Source organism: Martes martes, assembly GCF_963455335.1.
Source record: "Martes martes genome assembly, chromosome: 16".
Lineage (NCBI taxonomy): Eukaryota > Metazoa > Chordata > Mammalia > Carnivora > Mustelidae > Martes > Martes martes.
Genome location: NC_137904.1, coordinates 1,643,560 through 1,670,968, shown reverse-complemented (window position 1 = coordinate 1,670,968; position 27,409 = coordinate 1,643,560). Strand labels below are relative to the sequence as shown.

The 27,409-nt window shown below is 59.0% G+C and overlaps 3 protein-coding genes across 8 annotated transcripts in view; 2 read left to right on the top strand and 1 right to left on the bottom strand.

Moving 5' to 3' along the window:
• Positions 1–662: 662 nt before the first annotated feature.
• Positions 663–1,299, bottom strand: LOC308357664 (uncharacterized protein C17orf114; the record flags this gene model as incomplete). The annotated part of the gene is made up of 2 exons (XM_080827390.1): positions 663–829; positions 1,227–1,299. The coding sequence occupies 2 exons, from the start codon at positions 1,297–1,299 to the stop codon at positions 663–665; spliced, it is 240 nt and encodes a 79-aa protein (XP_080683516.1).
• Positions 1,300–7,924: 6,625 nt separating this feature from the next.
• Positions 7,925–18,825, top strand: PLD2 (phospholipase D2; the record flags this gene model as incomplete). Its single annotated transcript, XM_080825604.1, has 24 exons — positions 7,925–8,033; positions 8,114–8,244; positions 8,334–8,476; positions 8,904–9,009; positions 9,101–9,166; positions 9,294–9,352; positions 9,482–9,574; positions 9,674–9,826; positions 10,217–10,366; positions 12,999–13,082; positions 13,227–13,305; positions 13,991–14,101; positions 14,286–14,456; positions 14,803–14,929; positions 15,137–15,255; positions 15,334–15,447; positions 15,570–15,674; positions 15,885–15,973; positions 16,075–16,188; positions 16,325–16,374; positions 16,602–16,736; positions 16,899–17,052; positions 17,629–17,743; positions 17,995–18,825. 24 exons carry the CDS (start codon positions 7,925–7,927, stop codon positions 18,217–18,219), a joined length of 2,802 nt encoding a protein of 933 aa, XP_080681730.1. The 3' UTR covers positions 18,220–18,825.
• A 5,589-nt stretch (positions 18,826–24,414) lies between these two features.
• MINK1 (misshapen like kinase 1) overlaps positions 24,415–27,409 on the top strand; it is a 46,384-nt gene continuing 43,389 nt past the window's right edge. For all 6 annotated transcript variants that reach the window (XM_080825794.1, XM_080825793.1, XM_080825792.1 and 3 more), the window contains exon 1: positions 24,415–24,657. In XM_080825794.1, the coding sequence (XP_080681920.1) occupies positions 24,601–24,657 (57 nt within the window). In that variant the 5' untranslated portion in view covers positions 24,415–24,600. The remainder of the gene's footprint in view (positions 24,658–27,409) is intronic.

Sequence of the window (27,409 nt, the reverse complement as noted above, 5' to 3'; positions counted from 1 at the left end):
GCCTGCCCTCTCGTGCCCAGCCTCCCCCCCCACCACTGTCAGCGTCGGTGACCGCGAGTCCACACGACACGGGGGTTCCCAGTTTCCACTCGGCTCCTGATCGTTTGGGTCCCAGCTCCAATGCCACCTTCTCAGGTACCTGGGATTCCAGAAGCGCCCTCCATCCTGCTCTCGCGGCACCGTGTAATTTCCTCCGCAGCCGTCACCCTCTCTGCCCGCTCCTGTGTTTACCTCCCGGCGGCTCTCTGCTTGGCCCACTGACGCGTCCTCACGGCCCGCCAGGAAGTAGCGAATACGCTTCCCCGCCTGGTTCCCCAGTCCCGTCCGGCCTCCGGCCTCTCCCAACAGCGCGCCGCCCTGAGCTCCGAGCTGGACCCCTGCACACCCCACGCCCACTTCTGCCAGCCCCAGCTGGGCTCCGCGGGAGATCAGCGGCGACATGGTCACCAGCGCCGCGGCCCCTCCACCCCAGCACCCGGCCCCCTGGCCTTGACCGCCGGCCACCCCGGCGCGCGCACATGCTCCCCTGCACGCAGCACTGGGTGAGCTCTCAGTATATTTCATGACAAGACCACGAGGGCCTGGGCTCAGGCGGATCACGGAGAAGTCTGGGGAGGGAAGGTTGCAAAGCGTCCTGGACGTTCAGCCCCTGGTCGTCCCCATCAAATGGTGGAGTCGTTGGCAGATGCGAGGTCGTGCAGCTGGTGGCGGAAGGAGAGTCGGGCTTTTCGGCTGAAGTAGGCGCCGGAGGAGGGTATCCCTCCCTCGGCCACGATGGGGGCCGGAGCCGGGCTGGGATTCGGATCTGGAGGGGCCGCGGGATCCAGGCCTGCAGGGGGATGGGAGGAGGAGGAAGGGTGTTGTGGGGCAGGCTTCCCCTTCCTTCCCTGCAGGGAGGAGGAGAGAGGCCAGGGAGCATCCTGGGGCAGGGACAGAGGACGTTGAGAGAGTGGGGCTGCTTTCACTGGCCTGCAACTTATGTGGTCACACACGGCCTAACATGCGGAAGGCCCGGGGGTGGCCGGAAGGCTTTGCTGTCACATCTCGGAGGTGTTCATAATTTTTTTTACCAGGGGGCTTCACTTCCTCGTTTTGCACTGGCCAGTCCTATGGAGAATCCACCTCCCATCCCGGGAAACAAATGATGCTTTTCCCTTCGCCGGTTTGAACATTTCCCTTTCTCCCCAGAGAGAGAGCCCCCCATTTTCCTCGTCCTCCCCCCGTACCTGCTTCTCTCTCGGTCCCCCGCTGTCTCCGGCACCCACACCACGGGAAGCACCATGCTCCCTTGAGACCCATCTCAACAGTGGAGGCCACCGGGATGCAGGGGAATGGCCAGGAGGGCCCCAGGAGGAGGGGTGTGGCTTCCAAGCCCCCCCAGTGCGGCCCAAACTACCACTTAGCCTCAGACCGCCCGGTGATTACAGGCGCCAGGGGATGGAAGGAGGAGAGGAGGGAGGAGGAAGAGGCGGACGGGTCCCGCAGCCAGACACCTCTCCTCCGGGCCCCCTTCGCTTGGGGCACTCTCTGGCCTGCAGGGAGAAGCAGGAGGACGCTGGAAGGGGAGGGATGGCAGAGACAGACACGGAGGGCCTGGCACACACAGACGCGCCAGAGGAACGCTGGAAAACCCGGTGCCGGCCGGGACACGGCCGGGGGGCTCTTTCGTATTCTGGAATGAGAATCCAGAATGCCCGAGATGTCAGATTTTAAAGAACGGTCTATTTTTGTAGAATGAGACGTGCAGGGTGGGGGAAACGCTTGGTTCCCGCGGGACGGTCTGGTAGCTCTTGTCCCCTTTTCGGAGGACAGTCCTAGTTGATTCACGACGCTGTCCAGGTAGATACAAGGGACTTGTACGCGTCACCCGGTGTCAGCCTGTCCGCGATCCTTTGAGCCGAGCGTTACTGCCGTCCTGCTCTCCCAGCTGAGGAGCTGGAGGCACGGAGATCGGCAACTTGCCCGAGGTCACGCCTGCCCCTGCCAGGCTGACCCTGGCCCTTCTGAACCCCGCGGTGACCTTCAGGCACCGACGCCCTCAGCCAGGCCCGGGGGGCCGCAGCACCTGCGGCAAGGACTCTGGATGCCCCCCACCCCCGGAGAGCGGTGTGAACGTGACCTTACCCTTCCCTGGGGGTGCCTCGTGCAGCAAAGTTTGGGAAACACCCCTGCCTATACCCCACCATCAGAAATCTGTTTCCTATTTCTCAAACAGCTCGATGGACGTACAAATTTCCATGCACGTGACTGCGCACATCCACGTACAGTCCTAGGAGTCTTAGCGAGTGTGTACACCCAGAGACTAGCCACCCCAATCAGAACTTCATGTAAATGGGCCGCATGGTGTTACTTTCTTGGGTCCCGTTTCTGTTGGCTTAAAGGTTTTGAAATTCACCCGAGTTGTATGTATCTGCAGTTTCCTTGTGTTTTTTGTAATATCACTATTACGGGCATGCACGACATACTTTTGTAAAATTCACCCTTTTAAAGTACACGAGTCAGTGGTTTTTGCTGTATTCACGGCCGTGCAGACATTGCGACTAATTTTGTAACATTTCCGTCACCCTCAAGAGACCCTGTGTCCTTTTCCAGTCACCCCCACCCCCCTTGTTCTCCTCCCCGGCTGCTGGCCACCACTAAGTTACCTCCTGTCTCTGGATTTCCCATAACATGAACTCCTACCCTGTGCGGTCCACTGTGTCTGGCTTCGCTCCTTGTTTCCAAGGGTTGCCCTGTTGTGGCCCGTGGTAGTGCTTGATTCCTTTCCACGGCTGCGTGGTATCGCACCGTAGGGGCTATACTACTTTTTTCTTTTCTTTTCTCTTCTTTTTTTTTTTTTCCAAGATTTTATTTATTTATTTGACAGAGACAGCCAGAGGGGGAACACAAGCAGGGGGAGTGGGAGAGGGAGAAGTAGACTCCGTGCTGAGCAGGGAGCCCCATGCAGGGCTCGATCCCAGGACCTGATCGAAGGCAGTTGCTTAACTGACCGAGCCACCCAGGCGCCCTTCTGTATTTGTTTTAGGGGAAGAGAGAGCGCAAGCAGAGGAAGGGGAGGTGGAGAGAGAATCTCAAGTAGATCTCCACTGAGCACGGAGCCCTTCTCTGGGCGCGATCCCACGACCCTGAGATCATGACCTGAGCAGAAACCAAGCATCATATGCCTAAGGAACTGAGCCTCCCAGGCGCCCCTAACTGTCTTTCTTTTGACTGATGTATAGTTGACACACAATGTGACCTTAGTTTTAGGGGATTGGACAGTGACAGGACGGGTCTGTACAGCATGCTGTGCTCACAGGTGTAACTACGACCCGTCACCGGGCGACTCTATTCCAGTCTCACTGACCGTGACCCCCGTGCTGAACCTTTCATCCCCATGATGTCGTCCTTCCATAGCGGGAAGCCTGGACCTCCCACTCCCAGCCACCCACTTTGCCGCTCCCCCCCCCCCACTCTCCAGCAGCCCAGCGGTTGGTATTTATGGATCTGTTCATGCTTTGTCCATTCTGTTTTTGGGAGAAAGAGAATGTTGGGGGGCAGAAGGAGAGGGAGAAAAAGAATTTTTTTTTTTACGATGATTTATTTGAGAGAGAGAAGCAGCCGGCAGAGGGAGAGGGAGAAGGAGACTCCCCGCTAAGCGGGGAGTTGATGTAGGGCCCCATCCCAGGACTCTGGGATCATGACCCGAGCCGAAGGCAGATGCTTCACCAACTGAGCCGCCCAGCACCTCTGCAGAGAGAGAATCTTAAGCAGGTGCCATGTCCGGTGTGCAGCCTGACCCAGGGTTCGATCTCAGCACCCTGAGATCATGATCTGAGCCGAAATCAAGAGTCTGACACTTAATTAATTGAGCCACCCAGACATCCCTGTTCATTTTATTTTTTAAATTCTGCATATAAGTGAAATCACATGATGTCTGTCTCTTTCTGACTTGTTTCACGTAGCATTATAACGTCCAGACCCATCCATGTTGTTACAAGCAGCAAGATCTCACTCCTTTTTTATGGTTGAGTAACATTCCCGTGTGTGTGTGTGTGTGTGTGTGTGTGTGTGTGTGTGTGTGTGTACCACATCTTTACCCATTCATCAGTCAATGGACATCTAGTTGTAAATAACGTAGCTATAAACATAGGGGTGCATCTACCTTCAAATTGCTGTTTTCGTTTCCTCCGGGTAAACACCCAGCAGTGAAATTACCCGATCACGCACCCAGCTCTACTTTCAGTGTTTTGAGGAACCTCCACGCTGTTTTCCGCAGGGCCTGCACCAATTTACATTCCCAGCGACAGAGCACGGGGGTTCCTTTTTCTCCGCACCCTCTCCAACGCTTGCTTTTTTTCTTCTCTTTTTCGTATTAGCCACTCTGACAGCTGGGAGGTAGCATCTCACTGTGGTTTTGATTTGCATTTCCCTAAGTGATGCGGACCATCTACCTTTCCTCGTGTCTCTTGGCCGCCTGTAAGCCTCCTTTGGGGAAATGTCTATGCAGGTCCTCTGTCCATGTTTAGGTCAGATTGTGGTTTTTGGTGTTGGGCTGCACACCTTGTTTTTTGTTTTCGTTTTTGAGCAGGGTCCACGCCCAGCATGGAGCCCAAGTTCAAGCAGGGCTTGGACCAAGCAAGACCCCGAGATCAAGAACTGAGCTGACATCAAGACTCAGACACTTAACCAACTTAAGCCACCCAGGCGCCCCGAAGAAACTCTTCATAGATTTTGGATACTAACCCTTTATTGGATCTACCATATGCAAATATCTTCTCCCATGCAGTAGGTTGTCTTTTAGTTTTGGTGTTTCCTTTACTGTGCAGAAACCTCTTATTTTGAGGAAGTCCCTGTAGCTTATTTTTGCTTTTGTTTTCCTCGCCTCGGAAGATGCATCTAGAAAGAGACCTCACTGCGTGCGCCCTCTCAGGCGCTAACTCTGATTTAGGTCCTTCTTCCGGTCTGAGTTTATTTTTGTCTGTGGTGTGAGAAAGTGGTCCGGCTTCATTCTTTCGCATGGACGTGTCCCGTTTTCCCAGCGCCGTTTACTGAAGAGACCGACTTTTTCCCACTGGATATTCTAGCCTCCTTTGCCGCGCATGAATTGACCATACGGATGCGGGTTTATTTCTGGGCTCTCTATCCTGTCCCATTGGTCTGTTTTTGTGCCAGCGCCATACTCTTTTGATGATGTATCACTCAACGCTTAACATTTTGAGGAACTGTCTTCCTAGGGGGCTGCACCATTTTACACGGTATTTGCTTCGATGGCAGAATAACAGTACGTTACCACGAATTGATCGAAATAAAAATATTTCTTCTCTTTAAAGAGCACCATTATTTTACTTTTTATTTTTTATTGTTATCATTTTTAAAGACTTTATTTATTTATTTGACAGAGAGAAAGCAGGAGGAGCAGAGGGAGAGGAAAGAAGCAGGCTCCCCGCGGAGCAACAGCCCAATGTAGAATTCAGTCCCAGGATCCCAGGATCATGACCTGAGCCCAAGGCAGATGCTTAACCCACTGAGCAACCCCGGCACCCCGGAAGCACCGTTATTTGAAACACATATGCCCCATTCAGTGAGAAAGTGTCTGTTTTACCTGTGTCTGATATAGGATTTCCATCCTAAATATAGGGGCGCACAGCTGGCTCCGATGGTAGGGCCTGCCACCCCTGATCTCAGGATCCTGAGTTCAAGCCCCAGGCTGGGCTGGAGCACACCTAAAAAAGTAAAAATACCAAATATATAAAGAACGCATGATTCGATGATAAGACAACGTGGTTTTGTTTTTTAATTAGCAATAGAGCGGAACAGACACTTTGCAAAAGAAGATATTTAAGTGGGCAACGAGCGCATGAAACGTGGTCACCATCGTGAAGCATCAGACACACGCAGAGAAAACTCCGGTGACAGCTAGTGCACGTGCACTGGATGGCGAACACTGAGAAGATCGACGGCGTCTAACGCTGCCCGCGCCCTGGGACAGCGGGACTAACGTCCCTCGATCCGGGCCGCGCAACAGCGGAGGGACCATTTCGGAAACCAGTTTGGCAGTTTCTTGTAACGTTAAAATACCCTTACACGCCGACCCATCGAGTTACACACCGACCCGACCCTCCAACTTACACACCTTGACCCTCCGACTTACACGCCCGACCCTCCAACTTACACACCTTGACCCTCCGACTTACACACCCGACCCTCTGAAGTACACGCCGACGCTCCGACTTACACACCTTGACCCTCCGACTTACATGCCCGACCCTCCGACTTACACGCCCGACCCTCCGACTTACACACCCGACCCTCCGACTTACACACCCGGCCCTCCGACTTACACGCCGACCCACCGACTTACACACCCGACCCTCTGACGTACACGCCGACCCTCCGACTTACACACCCGACCTCCGACTTACACACCCGACCTCCGACATACACGCCCGACCCTCCGACTTACACGCCCGACCCTCCGACTTACACGCCCGACCCACCGACGTACACACCTGACCCACCAACTTACACACCCGACCCACCGACGTACACGCCTGACGCTCCGACCTACACACCGACCCTCCGACCTACACACCCGACCCTCCGACGTACACGCTGACCCTCCGACTTACACACCTTGACCCTCCGACTTACACGCCTGACCCTCCGACTTACACGCCGACCCACCGACTTACACACCCGACCTCCGACTTACACGCCCGACCCTCCGACTTACACGCCGACCCTCCGACTTACACACCCGACCTCCGACTTACACAGCCGACCCTCCGACTTACACACCTTGACCCTCTGACTTACACACCCGACCCTCCGACTTACACGCCTGACCCACCAACGTACACACCCGACCTCCAACTTACACGCCGACCCTCCGACTTACACACCCGACCTCCGACTGACACGCCGCCCCGCCCACTGCACCCCAGCTGTCCCCCCCCCCCAGAGCGGGAACCGCACCTGCCCGCGAGGCCACGGCGGGAGTGTTTCCGGACGCTCCGTCGCAAGAGACCGGAACAACCCAGAGGCCCGTGAGGAGGAGGGATGAGGAAACCCGCACTTCGGGAACGAGGGCGCGTCCTGCCTCGTGGAACCTCAGCGCGTCCAGGCTCCCCCCGCCCGCCGGTCCCCCGGGAGCGGCTTCGCGCAGAGTCGGCCCGGGGCAGTGCGCGCGGCACGGTGCGCGCTCCCGAGCCCGGGGCCGCCGCCCCCGCCGCCCCCGCCGCCCCAGCCGGCCGCGCGGGGAGGGAGGGGCCGGCCGCGGGCACCCGCCGGGGGACGGCGCGGGGCGCGCAGGCGGCGGGGGCGGGCCGGGGCCGACGGGGCGGGCACGGAGGTGAGGCCGGGCGGCCCGCCCCCGGGGGGCCGGCCCCGATCGCCCGCCCCGCCCCGCCCCGGCCGCCCGGGTGTGGGCCCGGCTGCTGCGCCGCTCCCTCGGCTGGCGGACCCGCGCGGGCGCCGGCTCGGGCTGCGGGTGAGGGGCCGGGGAGGGGCGCCGCGGAGGGCCCCGGCCGGGGGAGGGGGAGGAGGCGGCGGGGGCGGCGCTCGGGGCCCGCGGGGCTGCGGACTCTGCCGAGATTTGGGGTTTCCCTCCCGGGCGGGGCGCGCACTTCCTCATTCCCGCGGGACCCCCTCTCGCGTGCGGCCGGGCCTGGCCCGAGCCCCCCGGGGACCACTCCCCCTTGGCCCGGCGTCTGCTCCGGCCCGCTTCGGGGGCCCCCGCGGCCTGGCGGGAGTTCCTGGGCGCGCCGGGTCGGGCCGGGAGGCGGGGCCGAGGGATTCTGGATGCGGGACCCGGGTACCGGATGGAGGTCAGAGGCGGGTCCGCGGGGCGTTGTGGACTGACCGGGAAGAGGGCCTCCCGTGGGAGGGGGAGGGCGGGGCTGCAGGGCAGATCACCTCCCTGAGGCCTCCCCATGCTCCCAGGATGGCGGCGACCCCCGCGAGCCTCTTCCCCTCTGGGGGCGACCTGGACTCCACGCAGTTGCACATGGAGCCCGATGAGTTGGACACTCTGAGGGAGGGAGAGGACCCAGGTTGGCAGCGAGCACGGCCGTCGGGGAGGAGAGGGGCGGAGAGCTCCCGGGGTCCGCACTAACACCTTCTCTCCTCCTAGCTGACCGGATGCACCCGTTTCTGGCCATCTACGACCTGCAGCCTCTGAAAATGCACCCCTTGGTGTTCGCCCCTGGGGTCCCGGTCACGGCCCAAGTGGTGGGCACTGAAAGATACACCAGTGGTTCCAAGGTGGCTGGGCGGGCGCCAGGGAGCTGGGCAAAGGGAGGGCTGCTGCCCAACGAGGGGACAAACATTCAGTCCCTCCCCCGCACCCCCAGGTGGGAACCTGCACCCTGTACTCTGTCCGCTTGACGCACGGCGCCTTTACCTGGACCACCAAGAAGAAGTTCCGGCATTTTCAGGAGCTGCACCGGGACCTCCTGAGACACAAAGTCTTGATGAGTCTGCTTCCTCTGGCGCGGTAAGGGGACCCTCCCGCTTCCTGTCAAGGGCAGGAGTCCCCACCCTGGGGCAGCACGGGCAGCCCCTGCCCCAACCCCCAGCACCGCTTTCTGCCTGTCGCCACCCCCCTCCAAGCCACCCATGCCTCTGTCCCAGCTACTTTCCCACCCCAGCTCTGGCCCCCGGGCCCCCTCCCCTGACCCCGGTTACCAGGAAACCTTCCCAGCCCAGCTCTCCCTGTCCGCGGTTCTGTGCCAATAGCTCAGCCGGGCTGGATGCCCAAAATGCCCTTGGCAGCCTCGCTCCTTTTCTTGTCTCTGTTCTTAGGATCGGGGGCCTTCTGCCAGCCTCCAGTCCTCCCCCAGGATCCCATCTCTAGGGCTGCAGGAATCCAGGCTCTCCGCATCCTGGCTCTCCTTGATCCTCCTCCCCGATCTCATCCACAGCTTTGGTGTGGCCCACCCTCCAGCCCGGGAGGCAGCCGACCGAGAGATACCCTCTCTACCGCGCGTGGGTCCTGAGGGCTCCAGCAGACATGCATCCAGCAAACAGGTGCGACCAGACACCAGGCTGGCCAGGAAGGCTTCTGGTGCACCACAATGGCTCTGGTCCCATCTGTCTCTGTCTCTCACCCCTGCTTCAGAAGTACCTGGAGAATTACCTTAACCGCCTCCTGACCATGTCTTTCTACCGCAACTACCACGCCATGGTAAGGCCCCGGGGGCTGGGCCCTTGTGCCCTTCCGGGTGGAACAGTATCATCAGACCCTCAGGCGGCAGAGGCCCCGGGGCCGCTGAAAGGCGAAGTCTCTCCTCTGAGCCGTTGTCTTCTTGCAGACAGAATTCCTGGAAGTCAGCCGGCTGTCCTTTATCCCAGACCTTGGCTCCAAGGGACTGTGAGTGTCTGATGCCCATCACCCCGCAGCCAGCAAACCCACAGGAGGGTGGGGAGAGCGTTGCAGGGAGGGGGCGGGAGGGGCGCCCTGGATTCCTTTTGGGCCATCTTGTCCTGATTTTCCCCACAGGGAGGGAGTGATCCGGAAGCGCTCCGGGGGCCACCGAGTCCCTGGCCTCACGTGCTGTGGCCGAGACCAAGTGTGTTACCGCTGGTCCAAGAGGTGGGTCCCGGAGCGGACCCGCCGGGCCGCGTTCGGGGGGAGGGGTGAGGAAGGAGATCCCGCGGGCAGGGAGGAATGGATGGAGCCCTTCCGCTCCAGGTGGCTGGTGGTGAAGGACTCCTTCCTGCTGTACATGTGCCTCGAGACGGGCGCCATCTCCTTTGTTCAGCTCTTCGACCCCGGCTTCGACGTGCAGGTGGGGAAAAGGAGCACCGAGACCCGCTACGGGGTCAGGATCGACACCTCCCACAGGTAGGGCCTCCCGGGGGGGACGGACACCCGGGAGGGGGAGCGAGTGGGAGGAGGGGAAGGATTTCCAGCCCCTGGAGCTGGCCTTGATTTGGAACCAGGGAACTGGTCTGGCCACATGCCGGGGAGCTCTTAGCGGCGGGCGCAGGGAGGGCGGCGGTGACTCGGACGGAAGGCAGTGGCTCTCCATCCATCCCCCGTTCACGCTCTCGTCCGACAAACCGGAGAGCCCGGTCTGCCCCTGGTCTCCGTGCCCGCGACCCAGCCGTGCAGAAGGCAGAGACATGCCTCGTCCGGGTGGAGTCGGGCACGAGGGACGAAGGCAGGAAGTGGGAAGGAGGGGACGGCCGGAGAGGGGCGGTGGCTGAGGCTCCCCTTGTTCTTCCTGCTCAGGTCCCTGATTCTCAAGTGCGGCAGCTACCGGCAGGCACGGTGGTGGGGCCAGGAGATCACGGAGCTGGCGCAGGGCCCGGGCAGGGACTTCATACGGCTGCACCGACATGACAGCTACGCCCCGCCCCGGCCTGGGACCCTGGCCCGGTGGTGAGACGCTGACGTCCCTTCGGAGCTTGCCTGTGGGCTTCTGGGCCCACTTGCTGTTTTCTGAGTCCTTGAACCTCTTCTGCCTTCTCCGCCTGCGGCTTCTCCGGTCTCCTTGACCAGCTGCCCTCTAACCACACTGATATCTAATCTCCCTCTGACCTCTCTGACCTGCCTTACTCGCTAATCTCCTCTGACCCGATCTCTGACCTCCTGTGACACCACCCCCCCCTTTTGCCATGTTGTCCCTCTCTGTGCCTTAGGATCTCTTCAAAACTCTGATTCATTCATGCCTTCAACAAACATTTCCTAAGCACCTACTCTGTGCCCGGCCCAGTGGCGGGAGGAAGAAGCCAGCCCAGTAGCTGATTCAATCACGAAGCAATGACAGGTTGCCATTCTGGAGGTAGTTGTGGGGTACTGAGCACAGAGCGGAGAAGCCTCTGGCTCTGCGTGGGGATATCAGGACCAGCTTGCAGGAGGCAGCAGCCTTGAGGACCAGGATGGCCCGAGGCGGGAGCTGGAAGGAGCAGAGGCAGCTAAACCACATCACAGGCAGGGAGGGAGTCGGGGAAGCCTCGTTTTCTTGGACAGGCTGCGGACATTTATTTTTTCAACGCCAGAACTAACGGCTGATACTCACATAGTACTTACTGTGTGCTGGGAACTGTCCTAAGTGCTTTATGCGTGTTATGAAGGCCTCAGGCGAACCCTGTGAGGCAGGTGCGGTTGTCCCCATTCTGCAGATGGGAACACTGAGGCAAGGAGAGGTTGAGGAACTTGCCCAAGGTCACACAGCCTGTAAACAGTGGAGCCGGGATTCAAATCCGGGCAGCCCCGGGGCCGAGACCCCGCTCTTCACCATCCCACGAGACTGTTAGTTATTAGAATGTCAAGGGGCCGCTGGCCGGCTCAGTGCAGGGAGCAGGCGATGTTTGATCTCCTGGCCGTGAGTTCGAGCCCCACGTTGGGCACAGAGATTGCTTCAAAAGAGAAAATCCTAAAAAAATACGTAAATGAAATAAATAAGAATCCAAGCGACGCGGAAACACTTAGTGAAGCATGTAAGTTTCCATTTGTTGCACAACCCTCTGTGCTCAGCCCCCCTTCTCCCTACCCGCCTCCCAGCAGCCCATTTCTCTCCCCAGAAGTAGCCCTCACAATAGTTTCATGTTTATCTTCTCAGCTCTTTTCCTGCATACTTTCGTAGGCTTTTATGTGTGTTATTATTTGTTTTATTTTTTTTCAGATTTTATTTATTTCACAGACGGAGATCACAAGTAGGCAGAGAGGCAGAGAGGGGGTGGGGGACGCAGGCTCCCCGCTGACCAGGGAGCCCAACGTGGGGCCTGATCCCAGGACCCTGAGATCATGACCTGAGCTGAAGGCAGAGGCTTAACCCACTGAGCCCCCCAGGCGCCCCTACTGTTTGTTTTAAATGTAAATGAGATCCTGTACTTGCTTTTGTGGGTTTTTTTTTTTTTTCACTTAATTTGTGTGTCAGGGATTAAGCATTTAGGTTGTTTATTTTATTTTTAAGATCTTTATTTTTTATTTGAGAGAGAGAGAGAGAGCACGCGTGCAAGCAAGAGTGGGGGAGGGGCAGAGGGCCAGGGAGAAGGAGACGCCCACGCCCCCGCCCCCGCTGAGCAGGGAGGTCCCAGGAGCCCTGATCATGACCCAAGCTGGAGGCAGACACTTCCCTGACTGAGCCACGCAGGTGCCCTGGTTATTTCTCATTTTAAACGATGCTGCAGTGAACGCAGTCTTTGTCTAAGCATTTAATAGGATGCATTCCTAGAAAAAGAACGACTGTGTGCCTTTAATGGTATTCGGGACCGTGTGTGCTCAATATTCCTGGAGATACCCCCAAACCGTCCTCTAGGAAGGCTGTAACCCACGTGTATTCCCGTAGCCTGTGAGAATGCTCACTTCCGCACGTGCAAATATTGCAAGTTACCAGTGGTCTTTATTTTTGCTAATCTCGTGGATTAAAGACCTGTTATTTCTTTTATCTTATTTTATTTTATTTATTTATTTGACAGAGATCACAAGTAGGCAGAGAGGTAGGCAGAGGTGGGGGGGGGCAGGGAAAGCAGGCTCCCTGCCGAGCAGAGAGCCCGATGCGGGGCTCCATCCCAGGACCCTGAGATCATGACCTGAGCCGAAGGCAGAGGCTTAACCCCCTGAGCCACCCAGGCTCCCCAAGACCAGTTATTTTATCTTATTATCAATTTTCTTCCTCGCTAGTGACATTGAACCTCTTCTCGTATGGTCGAGCATTTTAATTAACTCCGTGAACTGTCAGTTCTTACTCTTTGCTCACTTTTCAGTTTGCTTGTATGTCTTTTTCTTACTGATTTGTTACAACTCTTTACATATGACGTACTAATGCTTCCAGTCGTCATCGCCTTTCGTTTATTGTGTCTTTTGTGGTTTCTAATTTTATTTAGCTTGTACTGGCAGCTTTGTCCCACTTGGATACTTCTGATAATCCATCTGACGGCTCTGATCACTCTTGATCTCTGACTGACCCTGCTGTCGCCTCTGATCCCGTGGCTGTCCTCCCGTCTTCACTCTCCGGAGCTTTCTGGCTTCTGACTCTCCTGACCTCCTCGGCTTGGCCTCCCCCCAGGTTTGTGAACGGGGCGGGCTACTTTGCCGCTGTGGCAGATGCCATCCTGCGAGCTCAAGAGGAGATTTTCATCACAGATTGGTGGTGAGTAAGGGAAGAGCTCAAACAGGAAGGGGCAGGGTAGGGCCTGCCCGGGATCAGCTTACGGGCCGCAGAGGGAGGGACAGGGGGAGTGCCTGCTGGCTGGGTGAGGCTTGGCTTGCCTCTCACCTCCCGCCCCAATCCCAGGCTGAGTCCGGAGATTTACCTGAAGCGTCCGGCCCATTCAGATGACTGGAGACTGGACATTATGCTCAAGAGGAAGGCGGTGAGGAGAGGGGTCAGGCCGGAGGGGAGGTGCGAGGGGGTGGCCCGGGGGGGGTTGGTTTAGAAGAGACTGCAGCGTGGGAGAAGGTAGGGAATGTGAAGCTTCCTTCCTCATGCTCCTCCTGGAGCCAGTGTAGACGTCTCTCCCAGTGCCCGTTACGCTTTGTTTCCGCGGGGGCTGGGGGGCGTATGTGTGTTGCCTTTCTCAATGGACTAGCATCGCTGCTTTCAGTACAAGGCACGGCGGCTGCCATGTCCGGGCATCCGTAGGTGTCACTGGACATGCAGACCATGATGCCGAGTGGGGGCCGGTGGACGGGGGGGACAGAGGGAAGGATAGGCAGTCGGAGGGGGTGCCAACAGGGGACGCGGTGGGTGGATGGAGGATGGGTGGCACAGAAGGGGGTGAGTACGTGGTGGGGAATGTGGGTGGGTAGACAGTGACAGGCAGGCGAGGAGCCGTGCGCATGGACGAGCGGGTGGACAGGTGAACAGCTGGCCCATTGCCAAGTGTGCCGCGAGCATCATAGCCGGGTGTGAGCGTGGAGGCTGACCAGGCTGAGTGGGGGTTCACACAGCAACCCCGAGCATGGGGCAGGGTTTGGGAGGGTGCAAAGGGGCCATCGTGCAGGGGGCATTAGGATCTGATGCCCACACTGCCACCCCCGCCCCCCGCTCACCACCAGGAGGAGGGGGTCCGTGTGTCTGTCCTGCTGTTTAAGGAAGTGGAGTTGGCCTTGGGCATTAACAGTGGCTATAGCAAGAGAGCCTTAATGCTGCTGCATCACAACATAAAGGTGACTCGGGTGTCAGAGACCCTCCCCCCACTGCAGCCCTACCCCCTGGGCTTCCCAGCCCCCAGCCCGCCCTGCCCTCGAAGGAATGTCTCATTCTTCCATCTTCCCGTCCTCCCTCCCGGCGCCTCGGGTCTCCCCTCACCGGAGCCCACCCTCCTGACCCCTCCCCCCCCACCTGCCGCAGGTCATGCGCCACCCGGACCAGGTGACCCTGTGGGCCCATCATGAGAAGCTCTTGGTCGTGGACCAAGTAGTGGCCTTTTTGGGGGGGCTGGACCTCGCCTATGGCCGCTGGGATGACCTGCACTACCGCCTGACTGACCTCGGGGACCCATCCGGGCCAGCGGCCCCCCAGGTAATGGCCAAGGCCTTCCCGAGCTCCCCTAAACACCGCGTCGATGCACACCCTTTCCCCTCCAGCCGTTCCAGGCGCTGCCCACCTCGGGGTTCCTCTTGGGGGCCCCACGAAGCTGCTGGGAAGTAGACCCAGTCCCTCCCCGCCCCCACACCCCTCCCGGCTCCCCTAAGACATCCAGTGCCACTGAGGGCTGGGGGGAGCCATCTGCGTCACTCGTACTCTCTCTGTCTCTCCGTCTCGTAGTCTTTCGGTGCTCCTCTCTGCTCCTGGGCCCTGGCTCTGTATGGCCCCCTGTGACCTCTCCTTGCCCCCCACCCCCCCGCTTGGGTGTGTTCCCCTACAGCCTACCGCCCCGGGCTCCGACTCTCCAGGCAGCCCAGACCTCTCGCAAAATCAACTCTTCTGGCTGGGCAAAGACTACAGCAATCTTATCACGAAAGACTGGGTGCAGCTGGACCGGCCTTTTGAGGGTGAGGGTCCCCTCCTCCGCAGCCCCCAGGACGAGGGAGTAGGGGCAGGTGTCCGGGTCGGGGCTCTGAACGGGAGGAGCTGGCTCAAGGGTAACGTGGCCTTCCCTCTGGTCGGCTCCTTGTCGGAGCCGGAAGCGCTTGGGGATGTCGGAACCGTCCCCAAGAGACCATCCCTGGCCTCGCCCCTGATTCTCCCGGGACCCCCAGATTTCATTGACAGGGAGACCGTGCCCCGGATGCCATGGCGGGACGTCGGGGTGGCCGTGCACGGTCTCCCCGCCCGGGACCTGGCCCGGCACTTCATCCAACGCTGGAACTTCACCAAGGTGCTCACTCCGTCCTGGGGGGGCTGGTGGTGGGAAGGAGCCGCCCGCCTCCCGCTGACGGCCATCCCTCCACCTCAGATGACCAAGGCCAAGTACAAGATACCCACGTACCCCTACCTGCTGCCCAAATCCACCAGCACGGCAGACCAGCTCCCCTTCACGCTCCCCGGGGGGCAGTGCGCCACCGTGCAGGTGAGGCTCCCCTTTCAACATGTCCTCACCCCTCCCTCCCTTCAGCCCGCTGCCCCGGACCTGAGAGCCACCAGACTCCTCTCCTGCGGTCAGGAGCCACATCCTATTCCCCGTCCCCCCAGGTCTTGCGGTCTGTGGACCGCTGGTCAGCAGGGACTTTGGAGAACTCCATCCTCAACGCCTACCTGCACACCATCAGGGAGAGCCAGCACTTCCTGTACATCGAGGTCTGGCGGGGGCGGGGGGACGGGGAAGGGAGGGGCGTCCGAGGAGAGGGACTGAGGATAGCCGTGGAATCGGTCCGGAGGGCTGGTGTGGCTGGGCCCGGAGGGGTGTGCAAGCCCGGGGAGGCCGGAAGCTCGGGACGGGGCTGGCGCCAGAGCGGGGGGGCCGGGCAGGGCCCTGGCGGCTGATGCCTGCCTTGGGTCCCGCCCCAGAATCAGTTCTTCATCAGCTGCTCCGATGGCCGGACCGTTCTCAACAAGGTGGGCGATGAGATTGTGGACAGAATCCTGAAGGCCCACAGGTCAGGCGGACGGGCGGCAGGGTGGGCGTCGGGCGTGGTTTAAGCCCGGGAGGGGCGTGGCTTGGGCCTGGCCCCGCCCCTGACTCCGCCCCCTTCCCCAGACATGGGCAGTGCTTCCGAGTCTACGTGCTTTTGCCCCTGCTGCCCGGTTTCGAGGGTGACATCACCACAGGTGGTGGGAACTCTATCCAGGCCATTCTGCACTTCACCTACAGGTGACCCCCCCCCATGGCCACCCACCCGTGCCCCTGTCCTGAGTCTGTCCCGCTCCCTTCCTGCTGGACTTTTGAGGTCCACAGTTCTCCCGACATCCGCCAGCCTCCCCCTCCCTCACCCACTCTTCTCCCGCAGGACCCTGTGCCGTGGGGAGTACTCGATCCTGCATCGCCTCAAAGCAGCCAGTGAGTGCTGGGGGTGGGGGGTTCAGGCGCCGGACCCCCGGCAGGGGAGCCTATCCTCGCATGGTTCCGGGGATGCTACTACTCTGAGACGGCAGGTCGTCTTGGGCTGCGGGGAGACGCGTGCAGACCAGGCTGTAGGCCTTTGGAAGTGGGGGGTAGCTGGGACGGGGCTCCATCAGCACGAGAGGGCACCTGTTACCTCATCCCCTCCCCCGTCTTTCTTTCAGTGGGGACAGCGTGGCGGGACTATATGTCCATCTGTGGGCTGCGCACCCACGGAGAGCTGGGCGGGCACCCGGTCTCAGAGCTCATCTATATCCACAGCAAGATGCTCATCGCGGATGACCGGACGGTCATCATTGGTCAGTCCCGGATCGGGACCCCTGGCAGCGAGAGGAGGGGGGGCGGTGTGGAGCCAGGCCCAGCAGGGGGGGATGGGGGGATGGACACTGGCTGGTCCTCTGGTAGAGGGCCCCCCCCCCCCGGGGCTCAGGCAGACACGGCGTGTCCTGCACCTGTCCCAGGCTCCGCCAACATCAATGACCGTAGCTTGCTGGGCAAGCGGGACAGTGAGCTGGCCGTGCTGATCCAGGACACGGAGATGGAGCCCTCCCTCATGGACGGCAGGGACTATCAGGCGGGCAGGTTTGCCTTGAGTTTGCGGAAGCATTGCTTCAGGTAGAGTGGGAGGGGGTGCTGCGGGGGGAGGAAGAGGTCGGGAAGGGGCTGGTCTGCCTTCTGGGCAGGTGTGCGGATGGCTTACCGGTAGCACTGGAGTTCCCGATCTGGCTCAGGGCCCCAGCAAAGTAGGACTGTCAAAAAAATGAGAAGCAAATACTCTAAAAACAGTTTGGTGTTTTTTGTAAAGCATCAAGTTAGTGGTCAAAGAAGAGACAGACTAAAACTCTGTTGGGCTCGTTTGCCCTTGTTTTACTATTTAACAGTGTGTGTATTTTGAACTACCTGGGTAGGCGCAGCATAACTCTTCTAGCAGTCAAGTTCTCCAAGGATCCTTTTTTTTTTTTTTTTTAAGATTTTAAAATTTACTTATTTGTCAGAGAGAGAGCACAAAAGCAGGGGCAGCAGCAGAGGCAGAGGGAGAAGCAGACTCCCCACTGAGCAGGGAACCCGATGTAGTACTCGATCCCAGGACCCCGAGCCGAAGGCAGATGCTTCACCCGACTGAGCCACCCAGGTGTCCTGGGCTCTCCAAGGATCTTAATCTGACCTTGTGGGCACCCTTTTGTCCTGTAGCGTGATTCTTGGGGCAGATGCCCGGCCGGACCTGGACCTCCGAGACCCTGTCTGTGATGACTTTTTCCAGCTGTGGCAAGACACAGCTGAGAACAACGCCAACATCTATGAGCAGGTGGGCGCAGGGGCGGGGGGGGGGGGGAGGAGGGGGCTCTCCGTGTGGAAATGCATGGATTGTCTTGTTCAGGGTAGGATGGAGAGAGCCCCACCACTGAGCCATTCTCAGAAGAGAGATGAAGGTGTGGGGGGCAGATCATGGGATTCAGCAGCTCGGGGTCAATGTGGGGGGCTGTGGTGTGAGATGGACTCTTGGCAGAGTCTCTCCAAGCCTTTCTGGCTTCTATGCCCCCTGCCTCCCGTCCACAGATCTTCCGTTGCCTGCCGTCCAATGCCACCCGCTCCCTGCGGGCACTCCGGGAGTATGTGGCCGCGGAGCCCCTGGCCACGGTCAGCCCACCTCTGGCCAGGTCTGAGCTCACCCAGGTCCAGGGTCACCTGGTCCACTTTCCCCTCAAGTTCCTGGAGGAAGAGAATTTGCTGCCCCCCCTGGGGAGCAAGGAAGGCGTGATGCCCCTCGAAGTGTGGACATAGCGGCGGCTCCAGCCCGGGACGGCTTACCAGCCGCCGGGCGCCACTGAGGCCGGCTCCCTGCCCCCAACCCTAAGGACGGAGGGCAGTGCCCTCTGGGACCCGGGGCAGGCAGGCCTGAAGGGGCCTAGAGAAGTCACCGCAGCGGACCCTCCCCTGAGAAGGAGCCCGAAGAGGATGCTCCAGACCCTGGGCTGGGGAGGCAGGAGACAGTCCCGGAGAAGTTCCTCCTCCCCGCTGCCCACTTGAAACCACTGCACTGGGGGAGAAGCAAACCTCCCGCCCGTCCGCCCGCCCGCCTGCAAGCCTGGGGAAGTCTGTCCCTGCGGGAGAGGCCGGCTCTGTCCTGGGCCTTCCCAGCTCCTCCTTACCTCTAACTGCCCTTGAACCCCTCCCACCCCACAGCCTCTCTGGGCCCATCACAGCCAAGGTGGAGGGAAGGATGAAGCCTCTCCCGGCTTCAGCCCCCACGGCGGGGAGGGTGGGGTGAGGGGCGCACACTAACTCCCTCCCCCTGCCTACAGACAGACACTAGCTTTGTATCCGTTCAAGAAGCATTTCATAAATAAAGGCATAGAAGAGGTCCCTGCGTCTCCCTTGGCCAAATGGAGAGCCGAGTGCTTGCCTCCCCCTTCCCGCCCACCTGGGCTCTGGCCCAGGCACCTGCTCACCACCCAGCGCCTGGCTCCTTTTTTTTTTTTTTTTTAGAGTTTTTATTTATTTATTTGAGGGAGAATGAGTGAGAGAGAGCATGAGAGAGGAGAAGGTCAGAGGGAGAAGCAGACTCCCCAAGGAGCTGGGAGCCCGATGCGGGACTCAATCCTGGAAGTCCGGGACCATGACCTGAGCCGAAGGCAGTTGCTCAACCAACTGAGCCACCCAGGCGCCCCCGTGCCTGGCTCCTTTTTGTGCCTTCATCTCCACTGTACCTGTCGGTCCTTTTAGCAACTGACCCAGCTGCTGGGAAAAGGAGGTGCTCACGCTGCACCCGGCCAGCAGGAAGGACAGGGCCAAGCCAGGACCCCCAGAGAGCCGGGAGCTGGAGGGGTGTCTCTCGGTCCTGGAGTGACAACAGGGGAAGAGGCTCAGGGAGGCCCCTTTGGGAGTGGTTAAGGGCATAGCCTTGAGGGCAGGAAGAACGGGGCCGAATCCCGGGCTTGTCGTGGCCGAGGTGACCCCATCAGGTCCTAGCATTTCTCTGGGCCTCAGGGGTCCCCACTGGGAATGGGAAGAACAAGAGGCTTGCTGTAAAGATGAAGTCACCGATTCAAGTATTCACTGAGCATCTACTCTCTGCCAAAGACGAGCGGGTGCTCCGTAGCCCTTGCTGCTGGGGGCCTGCTTACATATCGACAGAGCAGGCACACGCCTTCCATGCCCGGCTCTCCCAGCCGGTGCCTCTCTGGACCGGAGGGAGGCAGACGTGCCCCCGGGGACACTACCGGTCTGGTGGCAGAGCCAGAGCCGGGAAGCCAGTAGGGCAGCAAAGTGAGCCGTGTGACTTCGTTGGCCTCCCAGGGTTTGTTAGGGTCACACCCTTCATCAGGTTTACTTTCCTGCACTAAGAAGCTGTTACCTGGGGGCACCTGGGGGGCTCAGTCGGTTAAGCAGCTGCCTTCCCCGGGTCATGATCCCATACAGGAGCGCCTGGGAGGCTCAGTAGGTTAAGTGACTGGCTTGATTTTGGCTCAGGTCATGATCTCTGGGTCTGGAGATGGAAGAATGTGCTGGGTTCCACGTTCCATGGGGTCAGTTGGGGGTTCTCTCTGTCTCTCTCTCCCCTCCCCACGTTTGCACTCTCTCTCTCTGAAATAAATTATAAAAAATTTTTTTAAAGATTTTTTATTTATTTGACAGAGAGAGAGAGGGAACATAAGCAGGGGGAGTAGGAGAGAGAGAAGCAGACTTCCCACTGAGCAGGGAGCCCGATGTGGGGCTCGATCCCAGAATCTGGGACCATGACCTGAGCTGAAGGCAGACGCTTAACAGCTGAGCCACCCAGGCGCCCCTAAAAAATTTTTAAGATTTTATTTATTTGACAGAGAGAGAGAGGGAACGTAAGCAGGGGGAGTAGGAGAGTAGGAGAGGGAGAAGCAAACTCCCCACCAAGCAGGGAGCGTGATGCAGGGCTGGATCCCAGGACCCTGGGATTATGACCTGTGCCGAAGGCAGACGCTTAACCCACTGAGTCACCCAGGTGCCCCCAAATAAATAAAATATTTAAAAAAAAAATAAAAACAGGGGCACCTGGTTGGCTTGGTTGGGCACCTGCCTTCGGCTCGGGTCATGATCCTGGAGTCCTGGGATGGAGTCCCCCAACAGGCTCCCTGCTCGGAGGGAAGTCTCCTTCTCCCTCTGACCTTTCCCCTCTCATGCTGTCTCTCTCTGTCTCTCAAATAAATAAATCTTTTAAAAAAATTTAAAAAACCAATAAAATAGAACATACATGCCAATACATGTAAACACTAGCATCATAAGAACAGTTATGATATACTACACTGTATTGTTAAATGCAATAGCATTAGGTCTAAAAAACCCCAGTGTGTATACCTTAATTTTAAAATATTTTAATTGTGGCTTATTATATAAATATTAATATAATATATAAATAATGACAATTATTAATTATATGAATATTATAATAATATTTAATTATTTAAGTAATTGCTGGGGCACCTGGCTGTCTCAATCAGAGGAACATGTGACTCTTGATCTCGGGGTTGTGAGTTCGAGCCCCACATCGGATGTAGAGATGACTTAAATCAATAAACTTAAAAAAGATAAAAATAAATAAAAAACAGAGCTAAAACATGCTAAACATCGCTTGAGCTTTCGGTGAGTCATAAGCACTGACCGCAGATCACCATAGCAAATATAGCAATGATGAAAGGGTTTGAAATATTGGGAGAATTAACGAAAATGTGACACAGACGGGAAGTGAGCAGATGCTGTTGGAAAAATGGTGCCAACAGACTCGCCCAACACCGGATTGCCACAAATCTTCCATTCGGAAAATATGCAACCAAAAAACGAGGTCTGCCGGTAAACGGTATGGTCTGTAGGAGAGTGGAACCCACACCGGGCTGAGGAGGGTGACCTCCCAGGACAGGCGGAGGGAAGGGGCTGGCAGAATGACGTAACAGACAGTTCTTCACCTGAATTGCTGGCATTTCTTTCTTAAGCTGAGTGGTGGGTAGATGAACTTGCCTTTTATACATAGGTTCGTATCTTTTTATGTATCTGGACTATTTCACAATTAGGAAAAAGTTTAGCACAGGTCCTGGCTTTTGCCCGTCAGTCCCTCAGCCTCGCTCCCCAGTCTGAGAATTGACCACAGGAGCAGGGAGAGATGGAGGGGAGCAGAGGGAGGAGTTTGGGAAGGCTTCCTCGAAGAGGGGTGTGCGGTGGATGACAATGGGGAGAGGGGGGATGCCGCTGCCTTGCCCCCATGCTTTGAGCCCGGCCACGCTTTCCTCCGAAGAAGCCACTTGCACACAAGAAATCCCCCCTCCCGTGGGACGCCTGGGTGGCTCATTCAGTTAAGCGTCTTCCTTCAGCTCAGGTCACGATCTCAGGGTCCTGGGATCAACGGGCATCAGGCACTTTGCTCATCCGGGAGCCTGCTTCTCCCTCTCCTTCTGCCTGCTGCTCCCCCTGTTGTGCTCTCTCTGACAAATAAATAAATGAAATCTTAAAAAAAAAAAAATCCCCCCTCCCACATACAGCGGTCCCCTGGTACTAATTGGCATCCTGCTAATTAGCCTCATTGCCAGCAGTAAGTGCCTCTTTCCCAAGGGGACTGTTACCTCATTAACGGTGGAGGGGGATGGTGGAGACAGCAGGTGTCCCGAGCTGGGCTGGGGCTGGGAGGGTTTCTGCTTCGAACTGTCTTGTCGGTCTATCTGCAAAGCCCTGAAGTCTGGGGGACTGACCTATCCCTGCCCTCGTCATCAGCTCATCGATTCAGTATCTCTCTTTTTTTTTTTTTTGAAAGATTTTATTTATTTGAGAGAGAGAGAGAGCACAAGCAGAGGGAGCAGCAGGCAGACGGAAAGGAGATGCAGACTCCCCACTGAGCAGGTAGCCCAAAGCAGGACTTGATCCCAGGACCCCGGGATCATGACCTGAGCCAAAGGCAGACACTTAACCGACTGAGCCACCCAAGCGCCCCTCAGTGTCTCTATTAAACACTGCCTATAAGGCTAGGCATAAGCAAATGTATTGAGGACCTAGTGTATGCCAAGTGCTTTACATATCTGATTTTAGCCTAATCTATTCTCTATTTCATAGATGATAGAATTGAACCTCGGAGATTGACTTACGCAAAGGACTAACTTCAAATTCTGTTTTTTCCTACTATCCCATGGGCTTGATCTTGCATTACCATATATCCAGTGCCTGCCCAAAAGACAGACGCCTTCATTCACTTAACATGTTACTGAACCTCTAATGGGCGCCCAGACCCGTGCTGAACAAGGCTGACATGATTCTTGCCTTTAAGGAGATGCGGCAGACATTTACAATTCAAAGACTCCAGTGTCACCATGGGTTTAAACGAGGCAGTTAAAACAGAAGAGTTTCACTCAGCCTTGGCACATCAAGGAAGGCTTCACGGAGGAGGTGATTTAGTTTATGTAGGGCAAAGCACGGCGCAGGCAGAGTGGGCGTGGTCAGAATATTCAGGGAGAAACAGCAGGTGTGCAGGCTGAAGGAGCGTGAGCTGGGTTCCAGCCGCTGTGAGTAGATTTCACTATGGGTAGAACATGTGAGATCGGATGGCAGAGTGTTGAAAACAATGCAGGAGGAGCAGGCAGAACCAAAGGGTCTTCGATGCCATACTTTATTCAGAAGTGGGGGCGCAGCGAAGGGTCTCAAACAGGACACTGAACATCAGATTTGAGTTTTCGAAAAATCACTGTGGGTATGGAGAACTGTCTTAAGGGGGTCCAGGCAGGGAGACCAAGCAGGTAGGTGGCTGATAGAGAGTGATGGAGCTAAGCGGGGATTGTGGCGTGGACACGGGCAAGGCAAACAGGAGGGGGGCGGGTAGCAAAGCGGGACGTGCATCCAAATGTGTTAAAGGATCCAGAAAAGAGGGTGTTAACCCCTTTCTAAGGACTTTTCATTCAAACTCTGCTAAGCGATGTTTGCATTAAGATGGGTGGTGGGGTCTTTCAGAGACCGTATTGCTGGAAGTGATCTCGGGGAGCAAACAGCCTTGTTCCTCAACTTCGCAGGGAAAGAAAAGCCCAGAGAAGCAAAGCAACTTGCTCAAGGTCACACAGCGTGACAGTGGCAGAACATGACTCCTGGTTCTTCTCATAGCGTCACCCAGGCTCCAGTGAGGCTAACGGCTGGGGGTGCTGCGCGCACACCAGACTAAGGTGACCCATGCAAGATCCGGAGGGGCTGGACATAGGTTCCTCCGCCTCTCGCGGCCACCCCTTCCCCCACGCGCGGCTCCGGTCATCGGTCAACGAGTAATTGCTGAAACAGAGCCTTTGTGCAGAGACAAAGGTGTGCAGGAGGATTCCCCGTCTCGAGATCTCGGGTCCCCCCCGCAACACTCCCGACTCCAGCCAGGTGAGGTGGTCAAGGGCACCCCCGAGGCTCCCGGCGCCCCCGCCCAACTCCCACGCGGTTTCTTTAGCCAAATTCTCCGCCCGAGGCCCCTCCCTCGGCGGCTCCACGGTTGCCATGGCAATTAGGTGGGTGGACAGCCCATCCTCTCTAGAGGCCACCCAGCCCTCGCGTGGGGAGTTACCATAACAACCCCCTAGTAAGAGGGGGTTGGGCCCCGCCCCCTGCCCCCGCAAATAGAGGTGGGTGGCTTGATTGGCAGCGGGGCACGCGAAAGAGGAGGGAAAGGGAAGGAAGAGCGTCCAGGGAGAGCGAAGAAGGAAATGGGGGAGAGAAAGGGCAAAACACAGGGGAAGGGAAGGAAACGCGTGTGCGCACGCGCGCCGGCCGGTGGGCGCGCTCCGCGGCCGCCCGGCCACCGCCCACTTCTGCCTGCCAGCCTCGCGGCCCTCGCGCGCGCCTTCCGCGCTCGCGCTCCCTCCTGCGCCTGCGCGCAGGTGTCGGCGCCGAGGGGGAGGGGAACCCGGCGCGCCCGCGTCACGTTCCCTCGTCCACCCGCCCGGCGCGCGGCCACTCCGCGCCTGCGCAGAAGCGTCGCGAGGCTCGGGTTGCGGGCTCCGGGCGCTTGCTCCTGTCAGTCGGTGGGTCGGTCCTCCCGCCGGCCCTCCCCCTCCGCGTCCTCCGGGGGAGGCGCGGTGGAGTCCGCCCCCGGGATCCCCCGATGGGGGAGAAGCGGCGACGGCGGCAGCGGAATAACCGAGCCGGAGCGTGAGCGGCCCCGGGGCCCGGCTGCCCGCGGAGGCCATGGGCGACCCAGCCCCCGCCCGCAGCCTGGACGACATCGACCTGTCCGCCCTGCGGGTGAGCGCGCCGCCCCCACCCTCGCCCCGGTCCCTGCCCCCCCCCCCCCGCCGCCGGGGAGCGCCGCGGCCGCCCGCCTCACGCGCCCCTCCGCCGGTCCTGGCGCCCCCCGCCCCTCGCCCTGGCGCCCGCCGCTGCGGGGCCCCCGCCCTCGGCTCCCCTTCTCCGTGCACGCGCTGCAGATTCCGGGAGCCGGGTCGGTCCCCGCCCTGTGCCGCCCCGCCCCCACACTCCCCGGCCACCTCTGCCTGCACGCGGGCCCCGGACCCCCTTCCCCCACCCCGCTGCCCCAGCCCCGCCACCTGCAGAGTCTCGCCGCCGGCGCCCCTCCCCGGCCCCGGCCCTCCTCCGGGCCTCTAGCCAGCCTTGCCCTTACTTGTGTCTCCTTCCTCCTCCTCCTCCTCCTCCCCGCTCGCGGCGCCTCGGGTTTTGACTTTGCCCCTGCCCTGACAGCTCCCCCTGCTCGCCGGCCCCTGGACTGCCCCTCTCCCCTGGCCGGCATTTCGGCCCTCCCCTTGCACCCCGCGCCTGCTGCGGTCGCCCTCGTCCCGGGGCTCGGCTCTCCGCGCGCCTCTTCTCGCGTTTCAGCGCGGCCGTCCAGACCCGGGCCTTTCCGGTCTCAGGGTCCCGGCGGCTCCCACGGCCCCCTCGGCGGCGCCGCGGGGCGGGGGCGGGGGGGCTGGTCCGCGCGCGAGGCCCCGGCGCGGCCGCCGGGAGGACGTTCGTGTGTGTGGACTCGCCGGGACACAGGCTGCCGGCGGTCTGGGGAGCCTGGGAGAGCAGCGGGGGTGGGGCGGGGGGAGGTGATGGAGGTCCCTCGGGGGAGGGGCCCGTCAGGAAAGGGGGTCAGAGGAAACAACCACGGCAGGGATTTCTTGGAAACACCTATTTACTGTCCCTCCCGGGGCACGTGCCGCCCCCATTTGGGAGCTCTCGGGAGCGTCCGTGTTCTTCAGCGGAGTCCTCTTGAGGGGCAGCGCAGGACTTCAAGGTGAACCCTCCAGGGACTGTCCGCCCAGGTGCTGTGTCCCCGGGGCTTCCGCCACAGGCCAGGGTGTGGGGGGCAGCAGGATTCCCCCGACGCTCGTCGCTCGGTCGGCTTCTTCCGAGGCCCCTGTTTCATCCGTCTGGCTTTGGAGTCAACCAGGGAACGTGGCCAGTAGTGGGAAAAGGCGGTCAGCCACACCGGTGCCCCGGATACGCCTGGAGGGGGAGAGGGGAATTGAGGAGAACAGAGTCATGTCGTTAATTGGGTTTCTCTAGGTGACACAGTTTTTCTTGACATTCAGGGCATAATTTGTTTGGTGCTGTGTTGGGCCAGGAGACCTGGCTTGCTGGAAACAAGGTGATAAGTTGATAAGTTGCCGGGAGGGAGACTCGGTGTTGAATTTCATTCTGTGTGTGTGTGTGTTGGTGGGCAGAGGGTCTGGTGGGGTATAATATGATGGAATTCCCAGCTCCCCGTAATGTGCTCTGCTCCTAGAAGAACCCCTGTCTTCCCTTCCCACCTTGGTAGTTGATTAACGCTGGTCACGGGTCCCTGTGGCTGTGGGGGTTGACGTACAATTAAAAAAAAAAAAAGGGAGGGTCCAAACCGTGACCTTTGGTTGAAATCATGTGGAACTCTGCTCCGGCTTCTCCTTTCCTTGAATCCTCCACTCTCGCCTGGACTCTCCAGCCTGGGATTTCCAGCAATTTTGCAAACACCCTCTGACCTTGGCTGTGGTATTTCCTTTCTGGACTTCTCTGCTAGAAGCAGAAGCCTCCTTCTCCTCTCCCTCCCATCAGGAGCGCCTCAGACCTGCTCCCAGGGCATCTGTCTTTCCTGCCCCCCCCCCAGGCTTCTCAAGGAAGCACTCCCTGTCCCCCTCCCTGTCCCCTCACCCCGCCACCACCCAGCTACTGCAGGTTAGGAGGGAGGGCTGTGCTTTCTTTGAAACGGGGCTAGGGAGGGCCTCCTTTCTCCTTGCTGCTGACCTTTTCTCAGTGCCTGTCCCCTCCGCTCCACCTCCGGAGCCGTGTGGCCCTGGGGAGCGGCGGCTCGCTCATCTTCCTGTTCTGCGCCTGTCTGTTCTCCACTGGGAACCGGCAGCCAGGAGAATGAGTAGCAAAGCCTGTTTCCCTCTCCTACGGCATCTTGTGTTGGGGGCCTGGGGGGCTGGGGGAGACGAGAGTGGGACACGTTCACTTACTAGCTGTCCTTGCAGAGCCCACATCGTCTTTCTCCTCGTTTCAGGGGAAGGCTTGGTTTTCAGCTGGTGATGAGAGTAATAGTCCCACAGGGGGCCAGACTGAATGGCACTCAGCTCTCGCCCCGCACGGAAAGGCCCGTGGGCCTGCTGCTTTGTGAGCCCCGGGCGCACTTGACCTCCGAGGCTCCATTTCTCTCCCAGCCCAGGAGCGCGGGGCTGCGCACTCCTGAGTTCACGTCCCAGCTTTCTCCCTCGCGGTGGAAACTTGTCAGAGTCCGGGGAGAGCCCTTCCTCCCCGCTCCATGTGGCGAGAGTCGCGGTGCGGGTCTTAGAGCGCCGTGCATCTATCTCCCCGTCCTGCGCGGGGCGCACGCGACTGTGTGCTGCTCGTGTCACCGGACGGCAGTCAGAGACCCCGTCCAGCGCAGCTGCCTCAGTTCCCCAGTTCCCCCGCCGCGTTTCTCCGGAAGTTTTCTCTAGCATCCCTCTGGCGGCTTTCTTCTGCTTCGTCGTGTTCACCACCGGCAGACAGATACACTTGTTTCTGTCCACCTCGGCGG